The sequence below is a fragment of the Panthera onca genome, chromosome D2 (genome assembly GCF_046562875.1).
Source record: "Panthera onca isolate mPanOnc1 chromosome D2, mPanOnc1 haplotype 2, whole genome shotgun sequence".
In the NCBI taxonomy this organism is placed as follows: domain Eukaryota; kingdom Metazoa; phylum Chordata; class Mammalia; order Carnivora; family Felidae; genus Panthera; species Panthera onca.
Window position 1 is genome coordinate 30463672 of NC_138349.1, and position 18074 is coordinate 30481745.

The 18074-nt window shown below is 52.1% G+C and overlaps 2 protein-coding genes and 1 long non-coding RNA gene across 13 annotated transcripts in view; 2 read left to right on the forward strand and 1 right to left on the reverse strand.

Annotated features, from left to right (window-relative positions):
- Positions 1–18074, reverse strand: part of LOC144613186 (uncharacterized) — a 365982-nt gene that overhangs the window by 311905 nt on the left and 36003 nt on the right. The window lies entirely within an intron of this gene.
- Positions 1–18074, forward strand: part of HPS1 (HPS1 biogenesis of lysosomal organelles complex 3 subunit 1) — a 31438-nt gene that overhangs the window by 12728 nt on the left and 636 nt on the right. For 9 of the 11 annotated variants that reach the window (XM_081790479.1, XM_081790486.1, XM_081790484.1 and 6 more), the window contains 10 exons: positions 2036–2091; positions 3411–3578; positions 3674–3853; positions 4938–4999; positions 5538–5672; positions 5756–5820; positions 6914–7059; positions 9144–9257; positions 10755–10837; positions 11322–12012. In XM_081790479.1, coding sequence (XP_081646605.1) covers positions 2036–2091; positions 3411–3578; positions 3674–3853; positions 4938–4999; positions 5538–5672; positions 5756–5820; positions 6914–7059; positions 9144–9257; positions 10755–10837; positions 11322–11484 — 1172 coding nt within the window. In that variant the 3' untranslated portion in view covers positions 11485–12012. Of the gene's footprint in view, positions 1–2035; positions 2092–3410; positions 3579–3673; positions 3854–4937; positions 5000–5537; positions 5673–5755; positions 5821–6913; positions 7060–9143; positions 9258–10754; positions 10838–11321; positions 12013–18074 lie in introns of those variants that run through there. The other 2 variants (XM_081790483.1, XM_081790487.1) reach the window with 2 other exon arrangements.
- The window catches only part of PYROXD2 (pyridine nucleotide-disulphide oxidoreductase domain 2), a 28488-nt gene continuing 22540 nt past the window's right edge, over positions 12127–18074 (forward strand). The window contains exon 1 of the mRNA XM_060641814.3: positions 12127–14271. Coding sequence (XP_060497797.3) covers positions 14145–14271 — 127 coding nt within the window. The 5' untranslated portion in view covers positions 12127–14144. The remainder of the gene's footprint in view (positions 14272–18074) is intronic.

Below are 18074 nucleotides of genomic sequence, written 5' to 3' on the forward strand. Positions count from 1 at the left end.
CCCCGGCTCTGGCATGAATTCAAGGATGGCCCTTCAAATGAGTCCTAAAGCTTTTTGTGACAAATTGATTTCATTTAAAAATTTATTTACCATAAGGTATATTTTCTGCCTTTATTTTCTTGTAATCAATTAGTAAGTAACTAAAATTAATAATCATTTGATTTCAAGTGTAATGACTTAAATTATAAATAGAAACATTTCTGTACTTTGCTTTTTTTTCCAGAGTATTTGGGTGGGTAAACAATAAAAAAAATATATATATTCAAAATGTTGCTAACAAAAAAAAATTGACAACATTGCTTAGAAAAAACAGATAAGCCAAAATCTGTACTGTTACAGTCCCTCTGAATGGGCTCACATTTATCTGTGAATTTCTTTGGGGAAAAGGAAGGATCATATGGTTCATTTCACCTGATAGAAAAAAGCCATGATTTCAGGAGAAGAAACTCCTCAGGGACTGAGTTTTGAACGGAATTTACTGTGTGGTACCCTTAAGCCACCAGTTTTCAACATTGGCTGCACATTAGAATCATGCAGGCAGCTTCAGCCAGACCAGTTAAGCTATATAGTCCACAGACTGGGCCCCAGGTGTGAATACTTCTAGAAATTTCCCCCAAGAAGCCAGTGAGCATCAGAGTGGGAATCAGTACTATGCACAGATTTAAGTTAGAACAGTGGTTCTCAGCCCTGCTGCACAGGGGGCTCACCTAGGGATCTTTAAAAACGGCTGAAGCTGGGCCTGCCTGTGCCAGAGATTCTGACTTAATTGGTCTGGGATGTGGCCTGGGCATCAAGACTTTTATAATTATTTTTTTTTTCAACGTTTTTTATTTATTTTTGGGACAGAGAGAGACAGAGCATGAATGGGGGAGGGGCAGAGAGAGGGAGACACAGAATCAGAAACAGGCTCCAGGCTCCGAGCCATCAGCCCAGAGCCTGACGCGGGGCTCGAACTCACGGACCGCGAGATGGTGACCTGGCTGAAGTCGGACGCTTAACCGACTGCGCCACCCAGGCGCCCCAAGACTTTTAAAAGGTCTCATGTGCAGCCACAGTTGAAAACCAGTGGGCTAGATGTTCTTAACTTTAAGTTCTTGGATGGGCTCCAGGGAGCCTGGGACCCCTGAGGTCATGCACCACCTCCTATAGGCTTGCACATTTCTGAGGGTCCTTAGCTACCCTCAGCTCTCTGAGCTCTCCATGAGCCCAGAGCACATTGAGAAACACTGCTTTGGGGTGATCATGGAAGCTCCTTTCTTCTTGCTGCTCCCTTCCCTCATTCATCACAATCCTCCTCCTGGCCACTTTCTCAGTGGTTAGTTTTTATGCCTCAGAGCTGTAAACAATGCCATTTCAAAGTGCTTGGAAGTCACCGCTTACAAATGGCTTGAGTTGTACTCATTCATTTGTAAATCAAGTGTTTGAAAACATGCAAACAGGCTTCCCTAGAGAAACATGATTATAGATGACCGTTATTTGCAATGAAGTATAAGGGAGAAGGATGTTATTACAAACATGTAATATTTCAGATAGGTAGTGGGTTCAGTAAGTTTCTGTAAGCTAGGCTGGCAAAGGAAATCCAGCTCATTTCCCTACACATAGTAGGTGCTCCGAGTTTGCCAACTGAGTAACTGGGGAAATGTGACTGCCGCCTCCTGGTGAAGAGGCGCTGTGATAGAGACCTGAAGGAGTCTGGAGGGTGGAGTGGAGGAGGGGATTAAGGGGCCCACGTTGGGAGGGGGGTTGCTGAGGAACACACCTGGCGCCATTGCCAGGTCCATCCTCAGGAGCTTGGACCCAGCAGCCGGCCCTGGGATGAGCTTTCTCTTCCCCAGGCTGCTTTAGCCCTGAGACTGCAGAATTCACCCTGTACTTCCGGTTTGGGTCCCTTGAGCAAGGCCATGCTGCTCCGGCCCATACTAAGTGCTCTTGTCCCTGCCAGGTACTCCGTCCCATCCTCCCCTCCTGACATGCTGCTGGGCCATTATTCACATTTTCATGTTATTCATGTTATGTTATTACCTATGTCCTGTAGGCAGCACTGTCTGGCTGGATGGGGGCACCCCACCCACCGATGCTCCCCAGATCCAGGTGAGTTTTTCCTGGGGCAGGGATGGGGGGGTTGGACAGAGCTCATCCCAGAGGCAGGGGCCAGGCAGGTGCTGGGCGAAGGGTGACCTCAGCTCCTGAGAAATTCCACCTTTCTCACACTGGTTGGGAGTGAAAGTCCAGCTTAAGTTTTAATACTTTTTAAAAATTAGATAGTAAATATACTTATTGTAGAAAAATTGGGAAATACAAAAGTATGGAAAAGGAGTAAAAAAGCACTCTGAATCCTCTCCCAGATGTTAAGTACTATTATGATTTTGGGGTGTTTCCCTTCTAATCTTCCCTATGATTTTATATATGTGCAATCATGTATGTATGTGTACTTACACACTGCATATATTCTTTTTTCATTTACCAAATCTGAGTCCTAATGTACTTCATTACACTTTTTTCCTTAAACGTTTTTCCATTTACTTAGCACTGGTTTTTAAGGATTGTTTAAGAGTCCATCACATGCCAGGGTGCCTGGGTGGCTCAGTCGGTTAAGCATCCGACTTCGGCTCAGGTCGTGATCTCACGGTTTGTGAGTTCGAGCCCCGTGTCAGGCTCTGCGCTGACAGTGCGGAGCCTACTTGGGATTCTCTTTCTCCCCCCTCTCTTTCTCTGCCCCTCCCCCATTCTCTCTCTCTCTCTCAAGATAAATAAACTTAAAAACAAGAAGTCGGCCACGTGCCCGTGCTCCTTATTTAGCAGAGCGGCGACGCAGCTGGTGTGCTGTCTCCAGTTATTTTGCTGTTCTAGCTAGGACTGCTGTGCCATCCTGATAGACAACGGCTTGTGGCATCTCTGCTGATCTCCTCAATTTTCTGCTTTTTCCCCACCAGAGGCTTTCTTACTCATTTAGTAAGGCTGGAGTCCTGCTCATTTAGCCCATCTATGCCTCAATTTTCCTCCGTGGTACTGGCCGACAGATGCTCTGAGGGTGGGTAGGATAACAGCGTTATTTAAATGCTTTTGTCCGAGTGAAGGCTTGGGAGGGAGCTCCCCCCACCCCCATTTTTCCTGCCTTTTCAGTGTCTCTTCTACCACCTTCCCCAGATCCTGTTGCCCATGGCCCCTGCCTGCCCTCCAGACCTGACTCTGGGCAGCAAGGCTCAGAAGAAACAGGGAGACAAACAGTAGCAGCCCTGGAGCTACTGGGGCCGCTGTGACAGAGCTCGGGGACTTTTAAGAACTGGATTTCTTGGAGCTGATCTATTTATCCCCATGGTTCACAGGGAGCACAGCGAATGGGCAACCATGGGTAGGTATGTGAGGCAGAGGCCAGGCGGCTCCCCCACCGATGGCTCTTTTCTCCACAGATCGCTGAAGACACCCTCCAGACCCTGGTCCCTCACTCCCCGGTCCCTTCCAGCCCCAGAAGGATTTTCCTGGATGCCAGCGTGAAAGAGAGCTATTGCCCTATGGTGCCCCACACCATGTACTGCCTGCCCCTGTGGCCCGGCATCAACATGGTGCTCCTGACCAAGGCATGAGCAGCCCCCACCTGCTTCGGCAATGTCCCAGCCTGGGCGCCTTCCCCACAGGCTGCCCCGTTCATCCTGCCCTGTGCTCCTTCCCTTAGTGCCCCAACACCCCCCTGGCCCTGGTCCTGTACCAGCTGCTGGATGGGTTTTCCCTCCTGGAGAAGAAGCTGAAGGAGGGGCAGGAGGCCGGGAGCACCCTGCGGTCCCACCCCCTCATGGGGGACCTGCGCCAGAGGATGGACAAGTTTGTCAAGAGTCGTGGAGGGCAAGAGATTCAGGTGAGACCTGATTCCCAGACATGCCGGCCTCCAGGAGAGGAGGCAGGGCCTTCAGGAGCCTCTAGGCCTTGGCCCTGCCCCACCGTAGGTGTGTAACCCTTGTTTCCCCCAGTACAAAATGATAACAGAAACTTACAGCAGCATTTTCAGAGCATTTTCACATGAGTTTGGCACAACACGAATTGTAATTCCCATGGTATAGAGGAGACGGGAGCTCACCTAGATGATGGTTTGGCCGAGGTTACTCAGCTGGTGGGACCAGAGCCTGGCCTTAGGACTCCGTGAGGGCTGGCCACCTGCCCGTGACACCCCTCCCATTGTATCAGGTCACACAGAAATGCAGGACACAGCCTACCACCCTGGGCGGGGCAGGGGAGGAGGCTTAGAGCCCAGGTCAGAGATGAGGTCTAGCGATGCTAAGTAAGCAGTAGCAACAGCACAGGCTATGCCGGGAGCCTAGAGGAAGTTCAGGAGGGATAGACCACCCAGGGGACACAGCTGGTGGTGCTTGGGTCCGTCTGAGGACCTGAGATGCGCTGTGGCTGCAGTGCACGTGGGTCTGAAATGAGAAGAAGGATCAGAGGAGGCCGAGCAAGTGAGCAGAGCCGAGACCCAGGCAGACCCAGGTACCTCTGAGGAGTCCGCCCAGCATCTCGCCATGCTGCAGGCCATCACAGCACTGGGTTAGAATGCAGAGTCCCCCTTTGAGGAGCTCACCCACCTCAGCACCCCAGCGCCTGCCCTGTGTCCACTCCTCTTTGGTGCACTCACCTGTCACTCTGAGAGTATTACTTTACATGTCTGTACCAGCTAGGCAGTGAGCCCAGTGCCTGCCACACAGATACTGCTCTTTAAAGAAGTGCCTGCTGAGTGAATAGAATGGTGTGTTAGGGGGTGCAGAGAGCTGGGGGGGACCTGCTGGAGAGCCAGCTTTGACTGTGTGAAGGCAGATGTGCTCTGAGCCTAAATACAGAGCAGTCAGGGAGCGTGGGTCCCTCTCAGAGCTCGACATCGCAAGAGTCTCCCCTGGACCGCACTGTGGGGACATTATCAGGAAGCTGATCTGTCTTCTGTCCTCCTACAGAGCACCTGGCTGGAGTTCAAGAGCAAGGCCTTCTCCAGGAGCGAACCCGGATCGTCCTGGGAGTGAGTGGGGGCCTCTGAGGATGGGGGGAGTCGTGTGGACAGAGGGACGGTTTCCTCCAGGCCAAGAGGCAGAGAATGCTCAGGAAGGTGCTTATGAGGGCCGATGGGGCTTCAGGACAGTGGAGTCCGGTCCTAGACGCTGGAGGGAGGCTGGGAAGCAGAGGAGTTACAGGTGGAGGCGAGAGCCTGGAGAACTTAACATGGGACAGAGGCTCAGCATCGTGCCCAGCTCCAGCACTGAAGGGCGCACTTCCCTCATTTCTCGATTAAAAAAAAAAAAACCATAGAGGCAGGGGGCGGGGGGGAGATTCTAGAAGCTTCAACCCAAGTACACAGGCACCACATTGGCGGAAAACCGGGGAGCTGCCCTGTCCCTCTGAGGGCAAGGGTGTGCTTCAGCAGCTGTCTGTTGCCCGTCAGGAGCAGGGGCGACTCCTGGGATGAAGGGCGGTCCTAGGTGTGTGTCCTCGGCACACCTGTGGACGGCCCACCCTCCAGGGCCCCTCGTGCTGTCATGGTGTCCTCTCTCCGTGTCCAGGCTGCTTCAGGCGTGTGGGAAGGTGAAGCGGCAGCTTTGCGCCATCTACCGTCTCAGCTTCCTGACCGCGGCCCCGGGCCGGGGAGGCCCGCATCTGCCCCAGCAGCTGCAGGACCAGGTGCAGACACTCATGCAGTAAGTGTGGGTGTGGCGCCTGGGTCACCAGAGTGGGAGCTGGGGCCCCGCACCATACCCTGCCTCCCCTGCTTCCTCGGCAGAGAAAAGCTGACGGACTGGAAGGACTTTTTGTTGGTGAAGAGCAGGAGGAACATCACCATGGTGTCATATCCTGATGCCTGAGCCCCAAGAAGCCCCTCACGTCTGCCTGTCCCCACCACCTGCCACTCTGAAGGACTGCTGGCTTTCTAGAAGGAGTGTATACGTTCCACCGCCTCAGCTTCTTCAAAGAAAAATGATAGGAGATGTTGTCATGGGTGTCTTGTCCGTAGGAACACTCCAAGGCTGAAACTTCACAAACCCCTGCTGTCCCACAGTTGCTTCATAGCTTCAGAGAGTGTTTATGTTGACGTCCAGCCAGCGGAGTGGTAACGGGTGTTGCAGGTGGGCAGGGGTCCTGGGGTCAGGGAGGTTTGAGAGGCCATGTCTTCCTTAGAAGTCACAGTACACAGTGGGACATGAAGGCTCTGAGGAGGCCTGCACCAAATGTGTTTATCCCTGTTTAAAAAACCATCTGCAAGACCTGTTTGACCCTTTTATTCTGGAACACTAGTTTTATCAAATACTAATTTTCCCTGGAACTTTATATAAGGAGTCTTTCCTGTATTAAGGTCTCTAAAGTGTCAGGCCTTCAATCTCCCAAGACTCTTGCCTGTGGTATGCGGGTGAAAGGGATGACAGAGGCCCTCGTTAGCCACCAGCCACCACCCTGCCATGTTGGCTGTTCCCCTCTCCGGTGGGAACCTTCCAGCTTCACAGGTGATGTGTGGAGAGATGAACAAAACCACACCGAGGTGTTTGGGTTGGGTAGTCAGCTAGGCTCATTCATTAGGTAACTCTGCTCTCACACCAGCCTCACCACATGTAAGATTTAAGCTCATCCCTCATGAAAATGATAAAATACAAACAATACCCTATTGCTCTTAGGTCCAGAATTCCCTGTGTTAAGTGTGCTAGTATCAAGGGATCCATTTTATTTGCATCATAGAATTTCTCAGCGCTGGGGAGTTCAGAGGTAAAGAGATCCAGGAAAACAGGGACACCAGGGGTTGACTGACAGGGCAACCTGTGGGGAGAGGAGGGCTTGGCGGGCCTGGTCTCCTGACTCCACTGCTTAGCCTTGCTAGAATCCTAGGTGGAGGACAGAGTAGCACCTTCCCTGGTCCCTGGCTTTATGAGCACCTTAACTCTGACCTCCACCTACCTAGAAGACTTCCCAGGCTTGGTGCATTTCATCTATGTGGACCGCACGACCGGCCAGATGGTGGCCCCTTCCCTCAGCAGTAGTAAAAGGACTTCATCAGAACTGGGCAGGGGACCGCTGGCCGCCTTCATCAGAACCAAGGTAAGCATTGCCCGGCCCGGGTACTCTTCACCCCTGTCGGACAAGATGTGCGGCCTGCCCCCTGCTCAGGAAGGACTGAAGCCCCACCCTTGGGGCTCCCGTGAGGCCCCAAGCGCACCCCGCCCCCCTTACCCCTACCGTACTCTTCTGTCAGCATCTGCCCCCAGCTGCCTGTGGCTTCCTAAGGCTAGCAGCCGGTCTTCGTCACTCTAGGGCCCTGGCACTCGGGGCCACGTGGGCACCTTCCTGGGTGTCTTCTAATATGCTGCATAAGCACATCTGGGCAGTGGGTTCAAAGGGGGAAATGACCAGGACTTAACATTGTGCTTGGCTTAAATAAATTCCAGTAAGTATTTGCTGAAATTAACTCACGTGGGAGGACGAGACACAAGGTCAGTCAGTTTGGATACAGGATTTAACAGGAGGTGGTTTGTACTGAAGAACCATTCCCTGGGGGGTCCGGTATTCATTCTCCTTAACTGACTGTTTCATAGCAAACTAGTATAGGTATATTTATATACTATATATATAGCATGTAGCATAGTATATAAACATATATCAGAGTTGTCTAAAGAAAGTATATGCCGATGGTTAAGGTAAAGAGGGCAACAGAAGGCCTGTGCCGGCTCTGCCTTTCCCTGGCTGTGGGGCTGAGGTATTACTTAGTCTGAGGTTCTGTGTCCTCATCTGTAAAAGGCTAGTGATACTATTGACGTCCCGGAGTTGCAGAGATTCCAGATGCGTGAGATGCTGCATGTTGACTGTTTAGCACAGTACGTGGCACAAATGATACAATTCATTGAGCATTTACTGGTACCATCCTCTTCACCCATCTTTCTGGAAGTTGTTGGAGTTCTCTCGCCGCATTTCTTTTCACTGTTTTTCTGTGCAGCTCGTTGTCCTTGGTTCTAATTGCATATTCTGTGTATGCGGTGTGTTTACCCACATTTTCACTTCACTTTCCATCTGATGCATTTCCTCATGTCATTAATTCTTTATAAACATGATTTTTAACAAGTCCACAGTAGTCCATCATGTGAACGTAACATAATTTCCTTAGCCATTTCCCCAACGTTGAGCATTTAGATTGTTTCCAGGCTTTCGTGGTCGTAAATAATTCTGCAGTGCACACCTTTGTGCGTCCATCTTTGTCCTCATCTCTGATTCTTTTCTCAATATGGATTCCCAGAAATGGAATTATTAAGGCAAATGGGAGGAATGTTTTTAAGGTTATTGATACCTGTTGTCAAATTGCTTTCCTGAAAAATATAGCAAATCCATGTATTCGTTTGCAGATGTAATTAGACATGACATTGTGGTCTGGCTTGCAGTGAATCATGTACACCTTCCGCTAAGCTTTTTGGTGAGAGAGCTCATCAGGCCTTTTGCAGCCCTGGGAAATGGGGGAGCCAGGCTGTCCAGGCTGCCCTCCCGTGGGCAGTTCACAGGCAACATTAGAAGTCCTTGGATGAGGCAAGAGAATATCGCCCGGGGGATGTAACCCATGTCAGCATCGGGTCACTGTGTTTCTGTCGAACTCCTTGGTGAACCCTAGTTGGGACGTCACCCCTGAAGCAGAGGACATGCCTGACTCAGGGTACTCAGTGTGTTCCAACAGTTCACCAGCACCTTCCTGGCACAGAACCTGTGCCAGAGTTTCGGGCCCTGGAGGGGATGGAGGGGAGGGGGTGGAATGGGTGGCCACACCTTCATTTCCTGTTCTACTATCAATGCCCTTGGGCGATTTTCAGGGTCTGGTGATCAGTTTACTAACGGCTTCGGTGTAAAGTTACCTCACGTGTTTTTATGTACATTTTATTGTCACAGTGTTTGGAGGGGTAATCTGTCCTAGTCCATCCATCCAATAATTTATTTCTGAGCTCCTGCTCTGACCCAGGTCACGCCCTGACACTAAGGAAAAGGGGGAGAAGGAGCAGCCGCTGGCCTACCGAGAGCTCCTTCTCTGAGTGCTTTTCTTCCAGAGGCAAGAGCCTGAGTGAGCCCTAGTCCCACTGTGGGGAGGGGGCTGGCCCCGCAGGCCATGGTGGGCAGGGCAGCTTCGAGCACTTTCCCTGTTTCCCCAGGTCTGGTCTCTGATCCGGCGGGCCCGCAGATACCTGCAGAAGGGCTACACCACGCTGCTCTTCCGAGAGGGGGACTTCTGCTGCTCCTACTTCCTGTGGTTTGAGAACGAGATGGTGGGTGTGGCCAGGCCTGGGGCCGGCCATCCTGAAAGGCTCTTCTCTCTGCTGACTCTGATACTCTTCTTTTGCTCTCTGTTCAGTCCCTCTGTCTCTTCATCAATTCTTGTCCCTAGTGGGACTGACAGGTAAGCACAGCCTTTGGGACCCGGGTCTCAGAGGTCCCACTCTCATGTGCGCCTTGTGACCCCTCCACCAGCCGTCTGAAAAGCTCAGGCCGTCAGGCAAGGCAGCGTCCAGGTAACACGTGGACAAATGGGTGTGTGCCCCTTGAGAAGGGCTGCTCAGGTGTGCTTCCATGCTGACAGCTGCTCTTAACGAAGCATGGCACACTGTCATTCCCAGGGTAAAGGCGGATAAACTGAGGTTCAAAGCAGTGAAGCAACCTGCCCGAGGTGAATATGACAGTATGGCCTCCTATTCCCGTATTTCTCTCTCTAGACTCACTGTTTCAACAGTGTAAGCACAGGTCATGGGAGCTTGGTGTCTCTCTCTTGCTCTCTCTTCTCTTTCCTGTTTCTCTTTGTTTTGTGTTCCAGCTCTGTAGGGGCCATTCCTTCTGGCCTGAGAGCGATGGCCAGTGCTTTCCGGAATGTAGGGTGCTTACTGGGTCCCTCACCACTCTTCTGGCAACCTCACATCCTCCCATGGGCCATGGTTGGGGGCGAGTATCACTGGCCCCATTTTTCAGATCGAGACACTGATGCCTGGAGATTAAACTCTGTGGCCAGAGCCACCAGGATCATAAATGATGAAGCCAGAGCCCAGACTCAGCTCTCCTGACCTGCAGGCTCCTCTTTGCACTCGGTGCCCAGGATGTGTGTACAACCTTTACCTGGGTTTCTGGGGGGAGACAGGGCTTCGTGTGTGTGGCTGGCATGACAGAGTGACAGACTGAAGCAGAAGTGTGGGGGACAGAGCTGGCTGTGGGGGCTGCCTGCACCTGTGCCGTCTTGGGCAGCCACTTAATACGCCAAGGGCACCTCACCCACACGATGGGCCCCACAGTGCCCACGTGGGCATTGGAAGGAACCCCGTGACCAGGAGCGGGACACAAGCTGCCCAGCAGGTCTTAATTGCCTTCTCCTCCTCATCCTACCCTGGAGATTTCTGTCCCTTCCAAAACAGGGAGTTGGGCCTTTTGATAATGTGTTGCCCTTCAAGACCCTGCATGACACCTCCTTGGGTCGCTTTCCTGACAGCCTTCCTGAACCCATGCTGGCCACTGACGCAGGTGCACCCATTGATGGAAGTGAGGGCTACCACACGTGGGCCAGGCAGGACACTCGGAACTTTATATACGTCACCTCCAGTGTTCACTGGGTGGTTACTGTTATTCCTACTGCACAGATGAGAAAATGATGCAAAAAGAGGTCCAAACAGCAAGTACTCACCAAGCAGGGCTGAGCCAGTCCTTGAACATGGTGTCTGACTCGTGCCCATGTTCTTTCCACCGTACCTCCACCTCCCATTCAAGACGTTTCTCCTCCTCAGGGGTACAAACTCCAGATAATAGAAGTGCCCGTCCTCTCGGATGACTCGGCCTCCATCGGCGTGCTGGGAGGAGACTACTACAGGTGACCCCAGTTTACAAGACTGTTGGGAAGAGTGGGTGCCCAGATAATGCCACTCCCCCATAGAGGAGCAGCTCCTCCTTCAGGAATGCCCCCCTAGAAGCTCCTTCCTGCCCAGCCCCGTGTTCAGTGAGAGAGGGGTGGGCGCAGAGCACACCCAGGTTTCTGCCCGTCTCCTGCTTCCCACACTCTCGGCAGCATCTGCCGGCATCCGCGCTGGGGCCCTAGGGCTTCCCCGCTGGCTCTGCGGCATCCCTTAGCTTGGACACTGCCATCACCAGACCCACACGGGGAACCCCAGGGGGTGGACCGTGCAGCCTGGGGCTGATCCTCCTGTGGTTAGGTCAGCGAGGGGCGGGAAGGCCTTGCCAGCCAGGTGCTGGGGTCTCGCGAGGTGGCAGTGCCTGTGCCGTGCTGGGAGAGGCCCCTGGTTCTGGGAGGGCTGCCGCGGCCTCGTACCTGAATCCTGTCCCCCGTCTTCCTCCAGGAAGCTCCTGCGCTACTATAGCAAGGGCCATCCCGCTGAGGCTGTCAAGTGCCACGAGCTGCTGGCCCTCCACCTGTCGGTCATCCCCACAGACGTGCTGGTGCAGCAGGCCGGCGAGCTGGCCCGGCGCCTGTGGGAAACCTCCCGCGTCCCCTTGCTCTAGGCCAGGGCACAGTGCTCCGGCGCGGTCTGTGTGTATCCTGGTCCCCTCATATAGCACTCACCTAGGGATAGCACAGTCCCCAGGGTCTCTTAAACCCCTTACACTAGTCTCCCCTCCAAGTAACAAACCCCCAAATCCTTGTCTCTGGAGGAGGAGGGAGGCCAGAGAGGGTCCCTTGGTCTCCTTAAAACAGAAGTGGCTGCGAGGTTAGAACTGGGACGGCTGCTTTCAGAGCTGCCTCTCCACCTATCCCCAGGAGACAGGAAGTCCCCAGTGCCTGCAGGTGTCTGAAGATGCCTCCTCATGCTGTTGGAGTGGAGAAAGAGCTCCCTCAGGAAGCCATTTCCTTCTCCAGATGAAAGGTGCTGCCCTAGCTGGGCTGCGATTCACACTGTGCCTCTTCCTCCCTACGACCCTGGGCAGGTTTCCTCCACCGATAGCCCCTACCTCTCAGGGTGGCCGTGAGGGCTCCCGGACACATGGCAGGTGCTCAATAAATGCTGGTGGTGGTGGTTCAAGCCAAACGTGCCTGGGCTCCTGGGCTGTCCTTGGTGCCCAGCAGTCTGGCCCCTTTGCACCCTGCTCTGTCTCGACTCCTTCCCAGCCCCGGCTCAGAGGTTTGTGTCACTTGGGCATGTGGATCCCAGGTATAGGTTTTTGAAAACATGCCAGCCGACCCCTGTGTGCCCTGGGTTGAGAACCCCAGCCCCGGGGGGTGCAGTCCCTTTCCTCTAACCTAGAAGCTCCCACCCCAGGAGACACACAAGAACAAGAGACCACCAGAGCCCTGGGACTGGGGAGCGTCCGCCACAGGGATGAGAGAAGCGCCATGGCAGAAGTAGGCACCCAGGACCCCTGTATGACATGCTGACAGCAGCCAGGCCTTCGGGTCTCTAGTCTTGAGCCGAAATTCATGCAGAGAAGACTGTTCTTTTCTGTTAAGGGAATAGCTGGTGGAGGTGGAGGTGTGGGGGGGAGGACAGAGGTACTGAAAGAGCTAGGAGGACATCTCACACTAACGTCCTCAGAAGGTGGCAGTGAGGGACATTGTCAGCTGAGGTGACTGGGACTGCATTCCTTCATGATATCTTGACTTAATGAATGGAGATTTCAAACCTCAAGTGTGTAAGACCCAGAAGAGCACGAAGGGGAAAACTAAGTGTAGAAGCCCACTGCTGTGTAGGATATCCACTTTTGTCCCCTGATAGTTTTCCTTAATTTTGAGCAGCTACATGATGTGACCCATCTGGTTTAACCAGTCCCCTGAATGTTTCGATATTGTAGTGGGGTGGACATCCTGCGTCAGATTTCAGCAGAGATTCACACATGGTGTAAACCTGGAGTGTCAGGGTGTCTCAGTCACAAGTAGAAGGTTCCACAGAAAGCTCTCCCACTCAGATGCACCTTCTCCTCAAATTCTCCCAATTTTAAGATGCATTTCTTTCTTTTTTTTTTTAATTTTTTTAACCTTTATTTATTTTTGAGACAGAGAGAGACAGAGCATGAATGGGGGAGGGGCAGAGAGAGAGGGAGACACAGAATCGGAAGCAGGCTCCAGGCTCTGAGCCACCAGCCCAGAGCCCGACGCGGGGCTCGAACTCACGGACCGCGAGATCCTGACCTGAGCCGAAGTCGGACGCTTAACCGACTGAGCCACCCAGGCGCCCCTTAAGATGCATTTCTAATAGTGGGTTTCTAGAATACTGACAGATGTCATAGCAGTACAGACACTCAACTCCTACAGTGCTTTTTTCCTACCGTAGAGAGGTGGCCTGCTAGCCAATGGGCAGAGAACAAAGGAGCACCTGATACAAGCCAGGCCAGAGGGTAGCAAGGAAGGGTGTTAGCTGAAGATCTTTGCAGATGTGATCTTTAATCCTTGAGGATTTGGGGAAATGGGAAAGGTGCCAAAAGACAGAAGACAGATGACCAGGCCTTCAAAAGAAAAAGGTGAACCCCCATCCCTTACAAGCTTCTGAGGTGGCCTGTTGAGCGCAGGGTGCTCAAGTGTCTGGGAGAGAACACGCAGCTCTCGGGGGGACCCCAGCGACAGATGTGGCCCTCATTGTACTGAGGCTCTGGTCACGGAGACCCTGTGGGGTTGCCTGGGCCTGCGGTGGGTGTCGAGCCCCTCACCATCCTGCAGACGGAAGGCTGTGGCCCTAGAGCAGTCTCACAGCACGTCCTCTGGACTTGTTCCCCAGCAAATCCCAGACATTAAACCCCTTAATGAGAAGCAGGACAGTGCTGGGGAGGGGGCCCTGCCAGCACACTCTCTGCCTGCATGACCTCCCCGGTCCCTTCTCTGAGCCTCAGTGGCCCTGGTCCATAAAATGGGGGTTCTAGGGTTTCCGTGAGAGGCTGGGGACTGTGGTCGGCACAGCCCCCCGCACATGGGAGCCCTAGAGTTAACCGCACAGTGCCTGCTGTACGTTTTGGAGGTGGCACGACTTCTGCCCGGTGAACGGGTGACCTCCCGAGACTCTACCCTGCGTGGACTCTGCAGGCTGCATGTCCTCCAAGTAGTCCTGGCCCAGAGCCAAGTACGGCAGCTGGACTGCAGCTCCTCCTCTCTTCCTGTTCTCTCCCTGCCCCTCCCCCTGCCCAGGCAGCACAGAAAGCTGATTGTAAGCAAATTCCTGGCCTAGTACTGGGCAGAAATGGCTGCAAGTGGCCGAGGACTCAGCCGGGTCATAGATGCCTCTTCTTGCCCTGCTTGGAGAGGAGCTCATTGGGAAGCCAGAGGACGCCTAAAGCCTGAGTACGATGCCGTGGTGATAGGAGCAGGTAACCAGGATGTGCTGGAGCTGAGGGGCAGGAAGGCGGCCCTGCTCAGAGCCCGGGGGGTGGGGGAATGGAGTTGGGGGGGGTGCACTCCCAAGCCCCACCCCTCCCTCTCCTCCGTCCACAGGATGACCAGGGTTTGGGCCAGAACAGAGTCGGGGGGCAGGGCGGGGGTGGAAAGCCCACTTAGTCTGCGAGCAGGCACCAAGGTTGTGGGGCTGGCTCTGCCATCAACTTGCTGTGTGGTCTGGGGCATATTCTTGCTCTCTCTGGGCTTTGGTGTTCCCTTCTAGAATGACCAGAGAAGAATAGGTGAGCGCAGGGGTTTCCATGTATCTCCTGCAAAATTAGCCCCTTGGCACCACATTCTTAGCGTATGGTACACAAGGATTGGAAAGAAAGAGCCTTGGGATAACAGACCCATGAAATCCAGTCATACCAAGTGCCCTGACTTCTGGTCGCCACCACTTCACCAGTAAGACCATGTATCCCCCAAGGAAACTGGAAGGTTCTATAAAGGGGGGTTAGGGAAAAATAGAAATGAGTCGCATGTCTGCAGAGGCTAACAGCCCCTGCTGTCTTTCTTGCACATCTGCTGCACTTCGCTGACCCCCAGGCTACAGAGTGATTCTGACACGTGACTGTGTGAGGGCGTGGGGCGTGGGGCTGGGAGAAGGTTGCCTTTGCTCAGATCCTTCCATTCACACTCCCTAGGGGCCTCTTCTGGCATTCTCTCCCACTGGGCTTAGACAGACAATGGCAGGATTGAAAGAAGACGTTCGTTACACAGTTTTAAAGCTGCATCCTGTCCTGACATCTCTTCATTTTTGTATGTTCTAAGAGCAGTCATGGCCAGTTAATGTTTTTAACGGTCGCCTCTCCAGGGAAAAATGTGTGCAAACACATATACGTAAGTTTAGTATAAATACTGAAATGAAAGAAGCATAGCACACGATTTTACAAATAAGATCCGCAATACTCTAAATTCCAGGTGGCCAACTGGCTCTCCCCAAATTTCTGGGATTTTTGCTACACTTAGCAACCTTCTGGTTCCTACTGACAAATAAGGCTAGTGCCCAAGGGAATGTTGGACCTTTTGATTGACTTCAAAGAGTAGAAGCGAAGCAAAGCAACAAAGGTACATCTGAACTTCACTTGTTCCATGACGGGAGAGACTTCGCTCAAACAGATCATGTTTTTCCCGTTCTGGGAGAATACTTTCTTAATTCTTTGTGCTTTTTCACGATGGAACAGCCAGGGACACAGCACATGGTTGGGTTTCATCTGCATTGTTAGTGTTTTCTCCATTGCTTTCCTAACTCTAACCATCAACAAAGCAATACATGGAGCCACGACATGTAATGTTCACTGACTTTCATGGTGCAAATACTCCCACCATGGCCTTCTTCAAGTTACCACGGTGACGCGGTTGCATGTGAATTTGGAAAAGAGTCACAGCAGCCCACTGTGACACTGTGACACAGCGCAGCCTGCTGACGGCTGCTCAGAGGTAAAAAACCACAAGAGCATAGGTAATTGTGACACATAGTAATATGATGTAGGGAAGTTGACAAGTTTTGCGTATGTATTACCTTTGTTTATAATTTATTTCACCATAAGTTTATATAATTTAAATTGTAGCAATGGCTGTGTTTGACAACTGTCACAAACCTCCTGGCTGGGGGAAGCCAGCTGTAGACCTAACTGGGTGCAGTAAATGGCACTGCGCCCCCCCCCCCCCAACTCCCTTTCTGCCCTTGGTGACGGCACACCCCTCCTGCCTTCTGGCAGGGACAGTTGACTCCAGGTCACCAGATGCCAGAGTGAATTGCCCACATGTGTGTGAGTCTCAGTTGTGAGTTTTTGCTTGACATTGTTTAATTGCTACGCATAAAGGGAAGCCCCATTTAAGGGCTTTTGGGGACCAAGTAAGGAACAGAGTGGCCATCTTCCGAGAGAAGGGTTATCTCTGCTCCCTGAGGTCACACCACTACCCGGGAGCCACCTTGAAGATGAACCTGATTAGTCACTTAACTAAATATGCCTAAGAGTGACCCAAGGAGCTTGTTAAAATGCAGTTCCTGGCCTTGCCCCTGGTGATTAGGATTCAGTGGAAGTCAGCACATCTGACCAGAATTTGGAGTGGGCCTGACGCGGGCGGCTGCAGGCCACATTTGAAAGTCCGAGTCCAGAGCAGCTTCCCTCACAAGCCCCACGTGCCTGGCTATCTATGGATCCCTGGAGTCAGGCTGGAGGTTATCAGAGCCTGTAGCTTAAGACCCCCTCACAGGGGAAGGAGAGGTCACCAGAAGCCACAGGAGGGCCCAGGCAGGACTGGGGATGGACTAGTGGAGGAAAGAGGGTCCTGGGCTGATGGGATCTTGACCTTTGTCATTTGAGGTCTGTTTGTGCACCTATGGGCTAACGTGTGATGACTGAACTGGACCGAGTTGCCTGGAAGCTTTTATTCAGTTTCTGAGATTTATGATCAGCACTACTCAAGAGACAAATAGCTACCATTTATTGTGGGCCTGCCCAGGGTCAGGTGCTTTACATATATTATTGGTTTTTCTCCCTCCAACACTGCAAGAAGCCCAAAGCTCATGGCAGGTCAGAGTGACTCTCCGAGGGCCATGTTCTGTAAATAGCAGAAACCAGGTTGAACCCAGGACAGTCTGCCTTTAATCTGATGTATATATTAGAAAGCAGGACTTTTCAAACTGCAGGTTGCAACCCATTCATGAATTCCATCCAGCATATTTTTTAAACCTTATTAAGAAACTTTTCAAAATATATAAAAACAGTATGTTAACTGGTCTTTCCAAATGAAATGTAATCAAATGGATCTTCACATGCTTATCACGTGGATGAGTTGATATTGTTCATGAAGCTTTTGTCTGTTAAATACATTTCTAGGTGGGTTATGTACCAAGTCACAGTGTAAAACGTTCTTCCTCCTGTGGCTCATGGTCAAAGGGAGTTGAAAAGCTCTGTTTTAGAGGTTCCTTTAATGGAAGAGAAGTTGGCTCAATGACTTCTCAAATTCTGGGAGTCTCTGTGTGGAAAATGTAAAACAAAATCAGCTCAGCCATGAAGAAATCCATCATGTGGGTCATTGCTGCCTCCTATTTATGGATGTTTGTCAAATTAATGGCTGAACATTTTATTTGAGTGAACGCCGGGTTCAGGTTGGTGCTCAGAGAACATAGTCTTCTACTGACATCCCTGAAGACTCATAGTGACCTTCTGTCACCAAGGAGGAATGTGTGCCAAGTGTTCCAGACAAGGCCTGTCCCCACTACTTGAAAACAACCAGGGCCTGTTCTCTGCCCGACAAGGGATTCTTCATCAGCAGCTCTGCGTTATCCTGAAAGTGAGGGAAGAAGAGGCCCTCCCACCCCACCGGCTGTGCTTGGCTCTGATAGCCACATCAGAATGACCTGGGGGCTTATGAGAAATCCGTCCCAGGGCCCCGCCTTCGCCCTGCTGAGCTGACTCTGGGGAGGGGTTCTCAGGTGGTCCTGAAGCTTCTCGAAACAGGAGAAGCACTTGCTACCGGGGGGGCCTGGTGTGCAACATGGGATCCCAAGTCAAGTTTAGGGCTCCTAACCCAGGGGCAGCCCTCCTAAGATCTTTGGAAAGAAACTTAAACATGTAAAATAGCAAAGTTCACCCAATCGGCTGGCACTCCGTAAGCTATGTTCAGTTACTTCATTTTGAACTGTTCCCATCTTACCCCAGGAATGTTGGTGGTTGACAAAGACAAAGTCATGTGACTAAAGCCTTCTGGGGCACTACAGTGAACC